A 16,821-nucleotide genomic window follows, 5' to 3' on the forward strand; every position below is an offset into this window, starting at 1 on the left:
ATTGTGTTTTTATCTTGATTTTGCTGGTTACTGTATCCACATGAAAGTGAAACAAGACTAACACAATGGGATTTCATTTCATGAAATGGGAGAGAACCATCTAACAAAGGTCCTAAGACCGAAACGTTGTTTTAAAAAAAAAACATGCTCCAATTGCAAAATTCAGTAAACTTTATGCGGGGAGCCATTTCTTTAATTCTCAACCCAGGTTCTTTTCCTATGCACCTTTTACTCAGGTGTGCAAAAGCTTTACTGTTGAAATTATTATGATCTGAAAGCCAAAACCGATTACGAGATCCTCACTCCTACTCTGAGATGCCCCTTCAGTCTGTACTGTATTCAGTGCCTCCTTTTAAGGAGCTTCTTCTAATTCTCTGCCATCTCTAGGGAAATTGATTTCAAAATTGTTTTCTAAGTGGGTAAAACAACCAAAAATGCAGGTTATGCAAAAATATGTTACGCTAATGTATAGAGATTTTCTCATTACATGCAACAAAAACATTTGAATTGCAAGACACACTGTACAGAGCACTGAAAATGTGCATGCACAGGGCTTGGAATTAACAACTGCCACCAGGCCAAATTTGGCATCTGGTATTGCACTGTTATTGCACGCTATTTTCATGCCCTGCGTCTGCATGTTTGTTTCTTTTGAGTGAGCTTTGCAATTTCAATACATTCCATTGCTCTGAACGTTTCACTCCCTCGTGCTGAAAAGTTCAGATAATAAAGTTTCTACTTTGAAAAATAACAAGAGAGTGGCTGCTCTGAACACCCCGCTGGGGGGGGGTGTCTTATCAGGGCATGGAGAGTGTGAGGAGACCCAGGGGAAACATCTCTGTCATATGAGAATGTAGCCCCATCTAGTGGTGTAAACCTTCAGAGAACAGAAAGGAAGAAGAGGAGAGGTGGCAAAGTGTGGATTGTTAATACTATTGATCCTACAATAAAACACAAATTTACCCAAGGGATTTGAGAGCACTTTTAGGCAGACCAATTCTTCCCATTAAAGACATTGGTGGGAGGAAAAATGGCAATGTTTGCTTGATTCAATTGTCCATACTGTTCATTCTTCATGGGGTGAATTTGTGAAACTCACTGGGAAATAGGTGTACACATGAGTGTGAACGGCAGGTGTAAAGTGGCCAATCACCAAAAACAATGACTGCTGTATTTTCCAGGAAGGTTATGAAACAAGTTATACGAAAAATAACATCTTTAAATGTCAGAACAGAAGTAGCAGACACTTCTTTTTAAAGGATGAATTTCACATTTGTGCATTTACCATGATGATTTATCTTCACGCATTCTATTCAGTAAAACAACCTTGCGGTACACAGCTTCAATATGCTGGTGGAAACTTCCCCTACAGCTGCAACCATACTGTATGCCGCGCTGCCTAAATAAACACAGTAATTGAATGTTTAATGTCTATTTTTAGAGTGATATCTATAGTCTACTGTCTATCATGTATTAGGGTTGGGTGATTGGACAAACACACCAGGGATCCCTTGCCAATTTTCTGCTGAAATTACCTTGATCCTTGGTAATGAATGTAGCCTAGTGCAAGAGAGAGGCAAAAATGATGCTCAAGTTCATTTAAAATTTATTTAGAGCCAGAACAGAGCGTAGCCAAGCCTAAACACACCCGACATGTCACAGAGCCTTCCTCGGGGTGCGCTTGTTTTATCCTCTGCTGTATCTTGTGCTACTGCTTCATTGTGGAAATGCACCACAACCATCAGTTGTTTTTTCTTGACTGCAAGGACTCATACCACAATGTACAAATGCCCCTTCCTTGAGCATTTCAAAGCTACAGTTCAATTTAAGTCATTTAAGTCATCACATTTACATCGCACACGCTGTGTGTCTGCCTGGCCATATACAGTATGTGATGACAACTGGTTGATAGGAGAATGTGCACTATTGCCCAACCCTATTGTGTATCTTGCATTTCCCCTTGCACTGTATTTGAAGTCCTATTGTCCCTGTGCCATGTCTGAAAGTATGTACTGTGTTAGTCTTTGGTTTGGCGTCTGCACCAATGCCACCATGACAAATTCCTGTACATTTACTGCACTTGGGAGAATAAAGTGATTCTGATGTTCCTCTCTCACCACCACCCACCAGCTCCATACCTGACAGGCCTGAGAGCCATCATCTCATCTTTCTTCTTCTCCTTCCTCCTCAGGTCCTGCTCTGTGTTCTTCAGCTTGTCCGGCACCAGGCGCAGTTTGGACTGCATGTCGCTGATTACTTCCTGCAGGTCAGACTCCGAGGGGAATGTCCGCTGGCACACGGGGCAGCAGGGCTCCCTCTCCTCCGTCAGTTGGCTGATGAACTGAGTGTACACCGCCGTGGCCCCAGCTAGCATGGCTGGACAGAGACCAAAGCATTTGCACATTATTTTTATTAACTGTTTTAGCCTACATAGGTGCCAAATGGGTGGAGTTTGCTGCATAGCATGGTGCATTTAGTGCTAGAAAGTTTAGATAGTCACAGGAAGGTATTTGAATGTATGTGAATTGCCCTGATGCAGTAACTCCCACCCGTCTGTATTCCCAGCAGGTTAAAACAAGCACCAACTACGGCTACAACTACTATTCGACCTAGCGCTGCAATACTGTGTATTTGTCAGCTTCAAAGTTGTTTCTCTCTCAGCTTACAGATCTTCCTATAGGGATACAACACTACCAATACTGATACCAGATATAGGTGCAATACCAGGATAAAATTGGGTTTTGGTTTCTGACAATTTCCTCTATATTAAAGTCTGATATCAAGATCCATTCACAGTCAGGCTATCCTCTCATAACAACACAATCTCTCATCCCTCCACTTGAAACTCCATTGTTTTGTAGCATTCACCTCTTTGTTTGGACGACTTCTCCAGCTCTTCCTGCAGCTTGCCCAGGTCCTGCTCCAGATCCTGACTACCACACACGTTGAAGAATTTCTCCTCATCATTGGCCAACTGTTGCTCCTTCTTACGCAGCTCAGCAGCAGTGTGGCTCTTATTCTGCTCACTTGATGCCAGATCCTTACTGAGAATAACAAATAATAACAATGCGATACTTCATTGATCCACAAAGATACATTCTGTTAACTGGATGATTAGGTTTATTATCATTATTATCAGTAAGCAAAATTTAAAGTCTTGTTTTTATCAATTCCACAGTCCATGTTTAAAAATTTCGATACCAATACCAATATCGTTAATTTGATGCTTTGTTCCAATACTTTGTTTTGATACAGATTAAAACATTTCTACCTATTTGACTTTTATAAATCCAGCTATTAGCTCCTGCAAAGGAATGCGTGTCAAAAAGTTACCTCAGAAAATGTTGATTTATTATGCCATTACGATATCCAAGGAGGAAGAGTTAACATTGTAACAATAAAATTTTCATTCCCCTCTTCATCTAGATCTCCCCTTCATGACTGAAGACAATCCAATAAAGGATCATAATGTAGCTTTAACCTGGATTTACCTGGTCAATGCCACGGAAAGAGTAGGTGTTCCTAACATTTTCTGCACACAGTATATACTGTGTGTGTGTGTGTGTGTGTGTGTGTGTGTGTGTGTGTGTGTGTGTGTGTGTGTGTGTGTGTGAACAAATCTTACTAACTTGAGTTTGGCAAGTTTGTCCCTGGTGCCATTGATTTCTTTAGACTTGGAATAGATCCAGTCCTCCAGCTCTCTCTTGTTGGGTAAATGGCCCAGCAGCGACACCAGATCCTCGCTGCGACGAGACTTGATCTTACGTACCTGCTCCTCCTTCTCCGTCTGCAGGAAAGAAAGAGGAAAGAAGAGAGGAGAGCCAACAGAGAAAGGAAAGAAGAGAGAGGAGCGGGTAAGGAAGAGGGGAAAGAGGAGAGGAAAAGAGAAAAGAGAGAGGAGACGAGTAAACAGGTCCAGGGGGTTAAATTACCACTAACAAGGGTCACTCAAACAGCTCTACTTAGAATGGCCTGGTCAGCTGGCTCTGACTGTGTGTGAGTGAGAAAGGGAGAGATGGAGAGGGAGAAAGATCTGTGTATCTGTTTTCATAACTTAGTCTGTTTTTCAGCAAATGTGCTATCGCTGTTCATGCTAACTGCCTAGTTCTTCTTTGTCTATTTATTCAAAACAATTCGCTATTGAGAATGAGAGGATTCTTTTTCCCCAGGAAAGACCGACCAGACACTGGGAGTTTAGAACAGCAAATGTAAAAGCTTTTATGAACGGGATATAGGTTGAATCATTACTGCGTTACACTAATCGGCAAAGGAGAGTAGCAAAATTGACATTTATTTATATGAAATTGTTGCAGACTGTTATTTTAAGTGGTGAACCAGATAGAAAAGACAGATTACTCAAATTTTGTGGTCATTGGGGTTGGGAGGCTCACAGTTTGAGGCGAGACAGGAAGCAAGCGCTCATCACAAAGTGCGTGCCGGTCACCATTGGTTACACATTACCTTGTCTTTTTTCAGCATGTCCATCTGCGTGCGCGCGGTGGTGTGTGTGTTGAGTGTCTCCATCTCCTGGTCCAGCCGTCTCTGTGCGCGGTCCAGCTCAGACTTCTCTCTCTGGAGCTCCACCACCTCAGCTTTCAGCTCCTCCACATTGGAGCTCTGCACCACACTCTGCAACTCACGCTCCTGATGAGGGAAACACACACACACACAAACACAAAAAAACACACAGTTATATGACCATAAACACAAAAAGAAAGAAGTTATCTGCCATTAAAAATTAATGGGAGTTGTATGTTCGAAAAGCTAATCCAGTGGATCTGAAGTCCAAGACTGATCAATAGAATAGACAAAGAGATAAAAAAAATAAATAAATGCATGTATGAATGTATGAATGAATGAAGGAATAGAAAAACAACTTCATACAAATAGTCATTTTTCATGTTCCGAAAGGGAGAAACGCATGCAGGCATGCACGCACACACAGACACAAATTAGACACCAATTACTTGTGCACGTTCACGACACCTAAGCAAATCCTGTCTTAGCCAGTGCGTGCGTGTGTGTGTGTGTGTGTGTGTGTGTGTGTGTGTGTGCTCACCGCTTTAGCCAGTTCATTCTCCAGCTCTTGCAGCCGGCTAGAGGAGCCCTCCAGCCTCTGCAGCTCCGCCCTGATGTTCCTCATCTCTTGCTGTTTCTTTCCTTGCAGGTCTCTCTTCAGCTCCACTGTCCTCTCCAAGCCAGTCTTCTTATCCCTCATTTCATCGATAGACTGCTGCTTCTGCTGCTCCTTTTCCTGCAGGTCCGCCTGAGAGAATAGAAAGACAAAAAGGAGAAATTTGCATTACATTGCCGCATATTTCTGCATGGACAGGTCTGCCTGCCTGAAACCCTTTCTTGCAGGCCCTACTGTAATGTTTTTAATGTTTGTTTTCCATCTTTGGAAAAACATAAAAATTTAAAATATGTTAAAGATACAAAAGAGCAATAAAATAATTTTGTTTCCTGAAGCCAAGGCAATGGTTATGGTGAATTGTGATCACAATATTTAGCAAAATAATCAGGGTTATAATTTTTTGGGAAGCCCTATAATATATTTATTGAAATTCTCTTTTTAATTGCCTCCTTCACAGGTAGGTCAGAGGTCAGGGTCAGCTACAGAGCAGCACAAAGCCTCATCTCTTACCATAATCTGTTTGGCAGTCTCTTTTTCCTGGTCCAGTCTCTCGGTGACGTGGCGATGAAAACTCTGCAGCTGCAGCTGAGTGAAGGGCGTCCGGTCATAACCCTCCAACTCCAGGTAGGATGACAAAGAGCGTACCTGATGGAGAGAGGCAGGGAGAGAGACTAAAATGAGGTAATATTAGGATGATGGAAGAATAAAGAGCAGTTGGATGTAAATAAAACATGCAGCTATCAAGATTATAGATGTTCTTTGGTAATTTTTGAAATCATAAAATAGTATACATCATATTATTGTAAGCCATCAATATTCTTGAGTGTGCGCTAATCTTCAAAAAAAAGTCTTTACTGGGTCAGAAAAATGCCAAAATAAATGCATACTTTTAATTGATATGAATAAAAAAAAAACGTTTCTGATACTTGACAGTGAATTTCAACATAATGCAAACCACTACATTTTCTGTTTAGATAGGATATTTCATTTTTAGTGTGGATATATGCTAAATATATACGCTAAATATTAATCAAAATCCATTAGTCAAGACTGTGCCAGCTTCCCCGCTGCCTTTGTCTCACCTGAGCGTCGCGGTTCTTGATGTTTTGAGTTTGGCGGTCAGCCTCCAGTTGTAGACGGCCTGGAAAGAGGGAAAGGGATTTTAGCAGCTCATTTATTCTGAAGGAAATCCTCTCTCATGCATCCGTCAATTATCCATCCACCTATCCATCCATCTACCCAACAATCTTTCTTTTTTTCTTCCTTTCTTTCTTGGCAGGTCAGCTGACAAATTCTTACTGATAAGCACTTTGGTTTCACTTGTGTCATTTGTCATCCACAAATGAACTGATGCTAATGCGTAACAGGAGGGACACAGAACAGCTGCCACCAAATGGCCACAGATGGGAGCCGTGACATTTTGGAAAATTAAATGTCCCGCTATCAACATTATAAGCAGTTCAGTTCAGATTATACAGAAATGCATTCACCCAATGACCTGACGGAATATAAGCCTATAATGTGTGTATGTGTACATGTGTGCCTAGTCCAACCACTGACTATTATGCACTTTCTGCTTTATTGGTTAGTCACAGTAAAGAGAGAAAGGAAGGATGACAACTGTGCCACAAGGACACCCCTAGTCCAGCTGTTTTAGATCTGTCTTCAGTTGTGTGTTTGACTTTGTGTATGTTTATGTGGGGAATTGTGGAGTAGTTCATCTCTGCTCTTCAAAACCAAGTCTACATAATTATCAGCCAAACCTGCAGAGTACTTCGCCGAAAAGGAAAGAATGTGCCCACAGAAAATTATGCTACCAATAAAGTACAGCAACAACTTACATGTATTGAGATGAAACTGATCCAATGCAGTTATTGATTATTTTATTACAATATAGATATAGTAGTATATATTTAGGTATATTAGTAGGTATAAGTTTTCATTGCAACACTGATTAAAAGCTTTCAAAACAAACTTATCAGAGACAGCTAACAAAAATGGGGTAAAACATTTGGTCTCGATTATGCATAATCAACATATAAGAATAAATCCAACACACAACACAGGCAACACTTAAACGCAACACAATGCATCTTCAACGCAATGAGGCAGCGGTAACGATTGTCCTTTAAATAAATCTCTATACGGATACGGATGTGTGTGCAAGTGTGTCTGTGTGCAGATGTGTGTGTGCACCTTGCTCCACCAGGAGATCAGACTTGACCCTGTTGAGTCTCTGACACTCCCGGCCGGCTCTATCCAGCTCCTTCTGGCTGTCTATCAGCCTCCTCTCCTTCTCCTTCACCGTCCGCTGGTGGTTCTGGTAAATCTCCTGCAGCTGCTCATCTGAACCCTGGAACACCTGCAGCACAAAACATCGGCTTAGCATGAGCATGGTTCTGTCAGCTCGGTGAGAGGAGTGTAGAGGTTTGATTCCCACTTGGGCCTCCCAAGGTAAAAAAGTATGCACTCATGGTACTGCACAGTGATTTAGATAAAACGTCCACCAAATGGCACCTTATACACATACAACATATACACACCTGCACACACACGCACAACCACCTGTGAGTACACATAAGAACATTAAAGATACATCATTACCACATTAAGTTTCAGACATTAGTATAACTACCTTAAAAAACACAACCAGGTCGGATTACACAGGAACTTTTTTGGATTGCTTTATAGCACAAAACAGGAACTACTTTACATTGCAAGTGATAAAGAAGTTTACTCCAGTTCTACTATTCCAACTACATACTTTCAGCTTCAACTTAGTTTACCTTGCCGGAATGCTTATTCACTGTTATCAAGGGTCATTATTAGCGCTGATCCTTCATCTTACTCTTCAAAACAAACACATGTGGAGTGCCACAGAGGCGGAGGCGGGGCAAGTAAACACATCCTCTTTGCCAAAGGAAGTAATAGGGTTTATGGGAAATGAGGTCTCAAAAACACTACACATAGCACCTTTAATTTCCAACCAAGTCACGCAACCACACTGACACTCTTTCTCTCTTCGTCACTCAAATACATACACCCACACACACAAAAGAGTACTTTAACCAAGTCACTCAATCACTGTGACACGATCACTCTCTCCCTCCCCGTCACAAAACCACACACACACACACCTGAGAAGCACCAAACAGATGGGAAGGAAGAGATCCCAGGCTACTGTGAGACAGGTAGCAGTCAATACAGCCTTGGATGATAGATGTAACCACTCAGAAATCCAACAGTCGTAAAAGACATTCATATCAATACAGACTAGTGATGAACTGGCTTGTCATTACATAATCACAACAGCCTCATTCACCATCTGCAGTCTGTGTTGCTCTTATTAGTTTCCCAGTTTAATTACACTCCAAACAGACTGGAGTTCAGGGTCCTATTTACCAGGTGTTTCGCTAGAGAGAGAAAGACAGAGAAACAGAGAGAAAAATAAAGAGAGACTTACAGAGTTTTCCTCTTTTGACCTCATCCCTCTTTCACTTATGCACCTATTTCATTTTCTATTGCATTAATTTTTTCCTCTCTCTAATCATCCTTTAAGCCTCTGTCATCCCCTCTCCCAAAACATATTATCCCCTGCTGCCTCCAGAACTGCTGGTATCTGCGGAGGGCGAGTGGTAATTTTGGTGCCATGATTTCACCCACATCCATTTCTAACACAAAGTGCTGAACAAAATCATTTTGAAAAAAGAAAAAAGAAAAATCACAGTGAAAAGAGCAAAGACAAAGATACAAAGATGGCAGGGTGGAGAAAGGTGGAAGAGATAAGAAGGCCTATTACCGTTTTGTTTTTACTGTCCTGCTACATAATAAAACAGGGTCATTTCAGTACTGGCCGGGGTTAAAAGATGTCTTATTATATACATCTTATTCTATACACACACACACATATATATATATATATATATATATATATATATATATGTGTGTGTGTGTGTGTGTGTGTGTGTATGTATAGAATAAGATGTATATAATAAGACATCTTTTAACCCCGGCCATATATATATATATATATATATATATATATATATATATATAATTATTAAAACTGTCCTTTATTTGTTTATCTTTTGTGAGCAATAAGCCCAACCGATGAATTTTCACTATTTTTTTGCAGCAGAGGCAGCTTTACATTTGTTCTCCAATTATGAGAAACCCGGTTAAGATGCCTGGCTTACTCCAATATTAAACAGGTTATTGTGGCATGTAAACATCCTACCGTATTCACTTTTGTTTTTTGCCGTCTGTGCAAAATTACACAGGGATACGGCTACATTTTGATGTCAACAAAAAACATGGCAGCGAGCACTAATGAGATGATTTCTTTCCCCTGTATTAGAAATAACCTGCTATTGCTCAGTCAGACAGAGAACTGGCGACTGCACATTTTCATAGAAAAATAGTAAAAGAAAAATGTATGGTATGTTCATGTATGTGAATGAATACACTTTTCTCTCTCACCTGTTCCATCGTTTCCTCCAGCTCTCTGTTGTCCTCCTCCATCTGTTTCTTCCTGCTGTCTAAAGCCTTAATGTCGCTGTCCAGCTTCATCACCTTGCCCAGTTTCTCATCAATGTCCATTTGTCGATTCTGAAAATGAAATAAAATGAACAAAATCAAGGATACGCTACCACTACTACACTATACTTCATTCAGGCACACACCTACACACACCCACAGACACATGCCAAGTTATGTACACACCTGCACACCAGCCTCCAGTGGTTTTTACAACATGATGTATAGACCTAATTAAAGCCAGCGTATGTTGTCGTAGGATCATAAAAAGATCTAGCTATATACACCGACGTACATCACTGTATCGCATCAGTCCATGCAAACTAATAGATGAGGAACGTTGCAGGACATTCTCCCATCCTGTGATGTCATCTGAATTTATTTGCATATGAGAGCAGAACTAGTGAATTGTGTGAAAAACCTCACACACACAAACGCACACACCATCCTCCCCTGGCTCATGTAGTATTGTATATAGACAAATAATTAGTGGGCTTGCTGCAAACAGACCTGTCTAACTAACTACCTAATTAACCACCTGTCTAACTAACCATCTAACTGAATGAACCTGTCTAACTGACAGACCTGTCCAACCACCTAACTAACCAGCTATCTATCTGTCTAACTAACCAACTGTCTAACTACCTGTCTAACTAACCAACTGTCTAACTACCTGTATAAATGAACACTTGTCTAAGACCTAACTCACTGTCCTGTCTGACTGACCTGTCTAACTTTGGTGTTCTTATACTTCCAGCTGCTTGGCAGCAAGCCCACACAGTTTTCTCAAGGAACACACACACACACACACACACACACACCACTGACCCACCTCAAGTGGCTCCACCTGGCTCTCTATCTGTTGGACGCTGTCTTTAGAGCTTCCAGCTGAGCCTCCTTGGCGCCCAGCATCTCTTTGATCTGCTGAGACTTCTCCTTGTTCTGCTTCAGGTAGCGCAGCTCCACCTGACACTCTTTGACCGTCTGGCCCTGTTCAGACGCAGCTGACGCATCGTCTCCAGAGCCTTGATATACCTGGGAGATGGAGAGAGAGATGCTAATACAGTGTTCCCCATATAATGGTAACAGCTGAGCGGCCTGCCCAGTAGAGCTGAACAATTAATCAAAAAAAAAAAAAAAAAATCGCAATATGAACTTCTTTGGTCTATGAATCAAGTACAATATTGGTGAAAACCTTTCATCATACTCAAACTCAGTAAATGTTTTTAACAAAATCACTTTTCTTTAAACAATTTTACAGTTCTAAAAAAATGTACGAGAAAAACTGAATCGCAGTTTAAATCGTAATTGCAATATTCTGTCAATCGCAATTAGATTTTTTGTCAATATCTTTCAGCCCCTGCCCAGGTAAATTAATAGTTGCCCAAGTATGTTTTTGCTTTAGATTAATTTTAGGTGTTGTGATGCTGTAAGCTGGCATTCAAGACAAAAGACAACAAAACATCACAAAACAACCAACAAACAAAAAAAGATGGAAGGTGCTGGCTTTACTTGGTGGCGGCAAAGATGGAGTCAAACTTCTCCTTGAGCGCTTTGCCTTCGCTGAGCGGCCAGTTAGACTCTTCTTGGTGACAGAAAATGACGTGGTTCAGCACAGGCTTGGATACGCCCAGTCCAGAAATCATCTCCCGGTCCAGCTCGCCACACTTAGACGACAGGCTCACCTTCTCACCATTTCTGGGGAGATTGGGGGGGGGGGGTGTCAAGTCACAATCAGATTTTCATCAATATTAAACAAACAATGAATGAGAAAGAATGCTTTATCATAAGTAGGTGAACTGTAGTTTCAGTGATAAATGAGTGAGGAGAGGCTCGACTTTGGACTTACTTCACTCTGGTGATGACGCCCTCTAAGGTTTTGAAGGTGTAGTTCTTTGCCTTCTGAGTGCAAGTCATGGAGCGCTGGATGGCAATTTTCTCTCCCTTGACGTCAGTGAATACCAGCCGGATCTGGGCTCGCACGTCCGTCTCATGGGCGTCCTGCAAGCAGATGGCATTCATTTAAGTTCAAGTTTGTTTATTTATATAGCCCTTTATCACAAGCATGTCTCATCCTTTACAGAGGATGTGTCTAGCTAGATCATACTAAACACAATCAATGGTGAACAAAATTATATAGGACAAGCATAGCGAAAAACACAGGGTAGGCAAGAGCAGATTTTAACAAACAATCTACCTATACATAGCCTAACCTCCCCGGCACCCCCAGCCTTAGACCCTAATGCACACAAGGAAAAACTCCCAAGAGAAACCTTAGTAGGAAAACTTGGAAGAAACCTTGCCTTCCCTGACTTAGCTTCCCTGACTGTAAGAGGTAGCTGGTTCTAGAGAGATGTCCCATTCTAGGGACAGAAAGGTATCAGAGGGCACGAATGGGAATATAAGGGATGATGAGGTCGGATAGATATGATAGTGCAAGCCCATGTAACGATTTATAAGCTAACAGAAGCACCTTAAAGTCAGATCTGGCTTGAATTGGGAGCCAGTGAAGGGAGGTTAGGATTGGAGTAATGTGGTCAAATTTTCTAGTTCTGGTTAGTATTCTAGCGGCAGCATTTTGCATGAGTTGTAGTTTTTTAATACTGCAGGTAGGCCAGAGAGTAAGACATTACAATAATCAAGTCTTGATGAAACAAAAGCTTGTATTGAGGTTTCAGCATCCGCCTTCTTTAGCAGGGAGCGAATTTTCAAGATATTGCGAAGGTGGAAAAATGCTATCTTAGTGATTTCCTTAATGTGAGCATCGAATGAGAGAGCTGAGTCGAAAGTAACGCCAAGGTTTTTAACTGTGGGACTCTGGGTAATTAAGCAATCCCCAAAGTTTAGAGTAAGGACTAAACTCTAAACTTTTTACCTAAGGATTTAGGTTAACACAGATGGGCTCAATAATCCTCATCTGATGGGGACCTGAAGAGGTCCTCAGGCACATTTGTTAGCGCTAACCAGATCTCAAACAAGTACACATTATGCAGTTCCTGTGGCGATGACTTATAGTTCTTTCTGAATACAAGAAAACCATCATGGGAGATATGTGAAAATATACAGCTAGTGTGAAGATTGATAATTAAAGTCACATTTTCACAATAACATTTAAATTGTATTAATTAGACAAAGCTCATTTAAGAACAGAGGATTTGTAGAAAATGATTTTCTCACATGCAGATGAAGTTTGATAGCACACAGGTATAGAGGAGTGAAGTGTCTCACCCCCTGACCCCCCCCCCCCCCCCAACTCTCTTTGACTGACGCACAGTGCCATGGCAACAGCAGAGTATTTTTTTAGGTTTATTGATAATACAAGCATTTAAACTGCTGTAGCCTACTCAATGTTCTGTGATGTGATCGGGATAAGGATAATAAAAAAAAATAAAATAAAAAAAAGGATAATACCGGGACAAAAAGGGGCTTGTTGTAAGAATAAGACCATCAGAACTTGGCCTAGCTCCATTTAGTGGGAACGGCAGCAATAAGTGATAGAACCACTAACTTCTAAAAAAAAAAATTATCACTTCACTTCAAGTAAATGTTCTGTCCCTGGGAAGAGGACTACTCAGGAAAAGGTCAAAGCCATAAACTAACCAGCTCAAATAGAATAACTTATAATCTGACAGTGAAACAGAAGTAGATGCAGAAGTATTTAATCAATAAATGGTCTGTTTACATTTTATTGTTGCTTCCAAACATGAAACCACATGATGAGAAACTTGCAAATGTGCAGAGAAGTGGGACATTTTTTTTAGAGTGTGAATGGAGTACAGTGGAGGTGAAGTTGTAAAGTCACTGAATAATTAAAAAAAACAGCAGGAAAACATTCAGCAAAACAGACATTGTGGGGAAAAAAATCACAACCTTCAGAAATGAGCTCTAAAGCAGTGATGATGCCAACTAACTTAGTGTGCAATGCCTACACTGATATAACAGACTAAGCTCACCTTTGGATCATGAACAAAAGCCGCTCCTTTAGCTCCAGGGGGAAGTTCGCCTGATGAGGCATACTTCAGGCACTCAATGATAGTCTGCAAAAAAAGAGAGAAAGGGTTATATGCAATAAATAAGGCTTAAAACAAAATGGGGGTGTAGATATCAACAAATCATGTGCAACAGGGAGGCTAACAGAGCAATTGAGTTAAACATGTTTTCCAGGCCAGCTACCCCAATTCCCCTTGCATATGTGTCATCTTAAAGACACACTGTCACCTTTCTTGTTCATTCTCTGAAAGAACTAACTGCAGCTCAATATCGGTAAAACCAAGGAGCTTACAAGTTCTTGGGGATTCATATTCACAACAAATTGGACCGGTCTGACAACACAATTGCACTCTACAGGAAAGGCCAGAGTAGACCAGGGATAGGCAGCCGTGTGCCATGGAGGGCTAGGAGTATGCACGTTTTTATACCAACAAAACACTACACCATATATATTCAAAACCATAGTACAGTTGCATTTGGAAAAATATATATATCTTCACTTTGCTTTTCACATTTAAAAAGAAAATTCAGTGAACTGCTTTCATATTGGAACACTTTACCCCTTTTGATTTAACAAAAAGAGATGCTGCCCAAGAACAGCAGGCAGTTTTTTTTGTTTTCCATTTGAAATACAAAGACATACGTGTGTGAAGAGACTAATGCTGACCATACCGTTTTCCCAGCTCCGTTGGGTCCAACCAGCACAGTCAGAGGAGTGAAGAAAGAGATGACCTGTTTGTCCTTGTCCTCAACCCCAAAACTCCTCACCCCCAGGATGCTCATCTTGTCTATCTTTGACATTTTTGCTTCTTGGATAGGCTTAGCTGAGAGTGAGAGAGAGAGTGAGGGAGAGAGAGCATGACCTAAATTAGGAGGCAGTAAAAATTGAGACAGGACTGCCAAAGCATGTCACTAACTGATGATCGGGAGTAAGCGTAACCTATGGAAATATGATGAGTTTTACTAGGTGTTCATCTCACTAGCAACCACATGACTGTGCTGCTCCAGTGGTTGCAGCAACAGGTGGGATATATAGCAACAAAATAACAGGGCGATCGCAGTTAGCATCAGATGACCCGCTGAATCCAGAGACTGGTTGCTAAAGTTGTGTGCACACACATTTACATATTTATTTACACTGTCAAATCTTTGGAGCAAAACTGACCGTAAACGATATGTCATGTAAAGACACGAATTGCACTGATGGCACAGTATACTTTACCAAACTTTTTGTGTGTAGCCAGGTAGTAAGTCTTAATTTTCAGTCTGCCTTCTTGACTTGACGTCTGCACAGCAGCACAACGTTAAACATGCACGCGCTTGCACATCTACCTGCTTACGACGCGTGCATCATCCCGCTAGTACGTTACTTATCAGTTAGCACGCAATGCTGTCAAATTTAAATTGCAAGTTTCAGCAAGTTTAATTCAACAGTTTTTTTTATGACAGAACGAAATTTGTAACATATGAAACCAATTTCGCAACAAATATAAAGCTGAAGAGTAGAAAACACAGTCGACCTGTCAGAATATAAGTTAACGTTAGGTCTGCATGACAGAGTTGACTTCACACTAACTTACTTAGCTAAAAAACATTTTAAGACCTCTGACACAGCATTTAAAGGCAAAAGTTAACCGTATATTTAAGACCTTTTAATGTCCTGATTTTATGTAACTGAATGTTAAGACTTTGAAGGCAGACACCTTATCAACTCAACTGGCTAACGTTAGTTTGGCTATCGTGCTACGACCTGCTGCTAAGTTACACAGGTAGCGGTTAGCCAGCTAAGACAATGTAACGTTAGCGTTACCTCAGTGAAACAAAGCAGCGATTCTTTACGCTGAATCAACTGTCTGCAGACAAGTCCGTGGCTGAATTCAACTGAAGTTAACTTCCTAGTCAGTATTGATGTTATGGTGCCGCTGAAGAGTGAAAGTACAGCGACAGTTTTCGCGCTGAGGGAAATGTGACGTTAGCAGTGATTACATGTGACTTCCGGGAAGACAGTCTACTGCTGAATCTCATTTCACGAGTGTGTCAACTCAAAGCCCCCACTCCACTCTGAGGCTGAATCTTATTTGTGATTTGTGTGAGAGTTTTACGTTCCTTCCTCACTCATAATACAACACACGGAGGGCTTGGGGGTTTGCAGTGTGTTCTTTCTTCTTCGGTAGTCTTGTTTAATGGTGGTTGGCTTAAAGTTAAATGGCGCATTACTGCCACCCACAGATCTGGAGTGTATACAGCTACACAGCTAGAACCCAGTATTTGTCCCAGTCTATTGCTTTTTGCCAGCTTCACTCTGCAATGCTATTGAAATGTTTCCCCAATCGCTAATGATCCATGTTTGAAAGATGACTGTACAGCAAAGTAGATTGCAGCAAAAGGCTATCACATGTTTTGCCTGTTTGCCATGTATGTATTTATTTCAGGGACAGTGGCAGCCATCTGATTTCTGATCAGTTAGATCTAGTTTGGCTCATTCTCTGTAAAGTCCTTTGAGACATGCTTGTGATAAAGGGCTGTAGATAAATAAACCTGAACTTGAACTTGATCTGTTCAAACAAAAATTAGGCATGCACTGATGTATCAGCAGGCTGGCTGATTCAGCATTAAAAAGTAGCTTAATATAGGTTTTGGTCTGATATTGTTTTTACAGCCGATATTTGGCCGATTGTGGAATTGGCTTTTTTTTAGCAAGTAAAAAAACACAAACAGACAAACAGCAATCAAACCACTTTTATTAAAAAAAAAACTGAATGAAGAGCCAAATGAGAACCAAACAAATGGCTCTTTATGTGAACCGAGCCAAAACAGCTGGCTCCTCGAAAAGACTAACAGCTTATCATTCATACTGCTAGTAATGATTGATATTAATCAAAATGTCACAATAAATAATAAATAAACAAATAAATAGTATATACATATTTTACTTGTCCATCAAAAACAAGCCATCTCTGCTTTTCTGCTCTGATCGCTTCTGTTGCCGTACCGCTCCTTCAGGTCTTTCCACTGAGTAAAGGTAGGCCGATATTTATTCATATTTTACTGCACTGCTTATCAGTCTCCTTTTTTGCCTGGAGAGTTTCCAAAGATCTAATTTTTTTTTTTTTTTTCTGGGCGGCTGAAGGTGGAAGTGGAGGCGGTGAAGCTAATCCTGC

At 40.9% G+C, this 16,821-nt stretch overlaps 1 protein-coding gene across 1 annotated transcript in view; it reads right to left on the minus strand.

Moving 5' to 3' along the window:
* Positions 1–15,610, minus strand: part of rad50 (RAD50 homolog, double strand break repair protein) — a 33,920-nt gene extending 18,310 nt beyond the window's left edge. Inside the window, 17 exon segments of the mRNA XM_071512342.1 lie at positions 2,139–2,376; positions 2,869–3,044; positions 3,630–3,787; positions 4,462–4,644; positions 5,060–5,266; positions 5,645–5,779; positions 6,217–6,275; positions 7,331–7,496; positions 9,614–9,742; positions 10,503–10,555; positions 10,558–10,668; positions 10,671–10,705; positions 11,183–11,368; positions 11,520–11,671; positions 13,624–13,707; positions 14,333–14,484; positions 15,471–15,610. Of these exon segments, the coding sequence (XP_071368443.1) occupies positions 2,139–2,376; positions 2,869–3,044; positions 3,630–3,787; positions 4,462–4,644; positions 5,060–5,266; positions 5,645–5,779; positions 6,217–6,275; positions 7,331–7,496; positions 9,614–9,742; positions 10,503–10,555; positions 10,558–10,668; positions 10,671–10,705; positions 11,183–11,368; positions 11,520–11,671; positions 13,624–13,707; positions 14,333–14,461 (2,201 nt within the window). The 5' untranslated portion in view covers positions 14,462–14,484; positions 15,471–15,610.
* Between the last annotated feature and the right edge of the window lie 1,211 nt (positions 15,611–16,821).

Source organism: Centroberyx affinis, unplaced genomic scaffold, assembly GCF_046629955.1.
Source record: "Centroberyx affinis isolate AG114_WGS23_722 - 3 ecotype Tasmania unplaced genomic scaffold, CSIRO-AGI_Caff_v1 ptg006246l_1, whole genome shotgun sequence".
NCBI lineage: Eukaryota > Metazoa > Chordata > Actinopteri > Beryciformes > Berycidae > Centroberyx > Centroberyx affinis.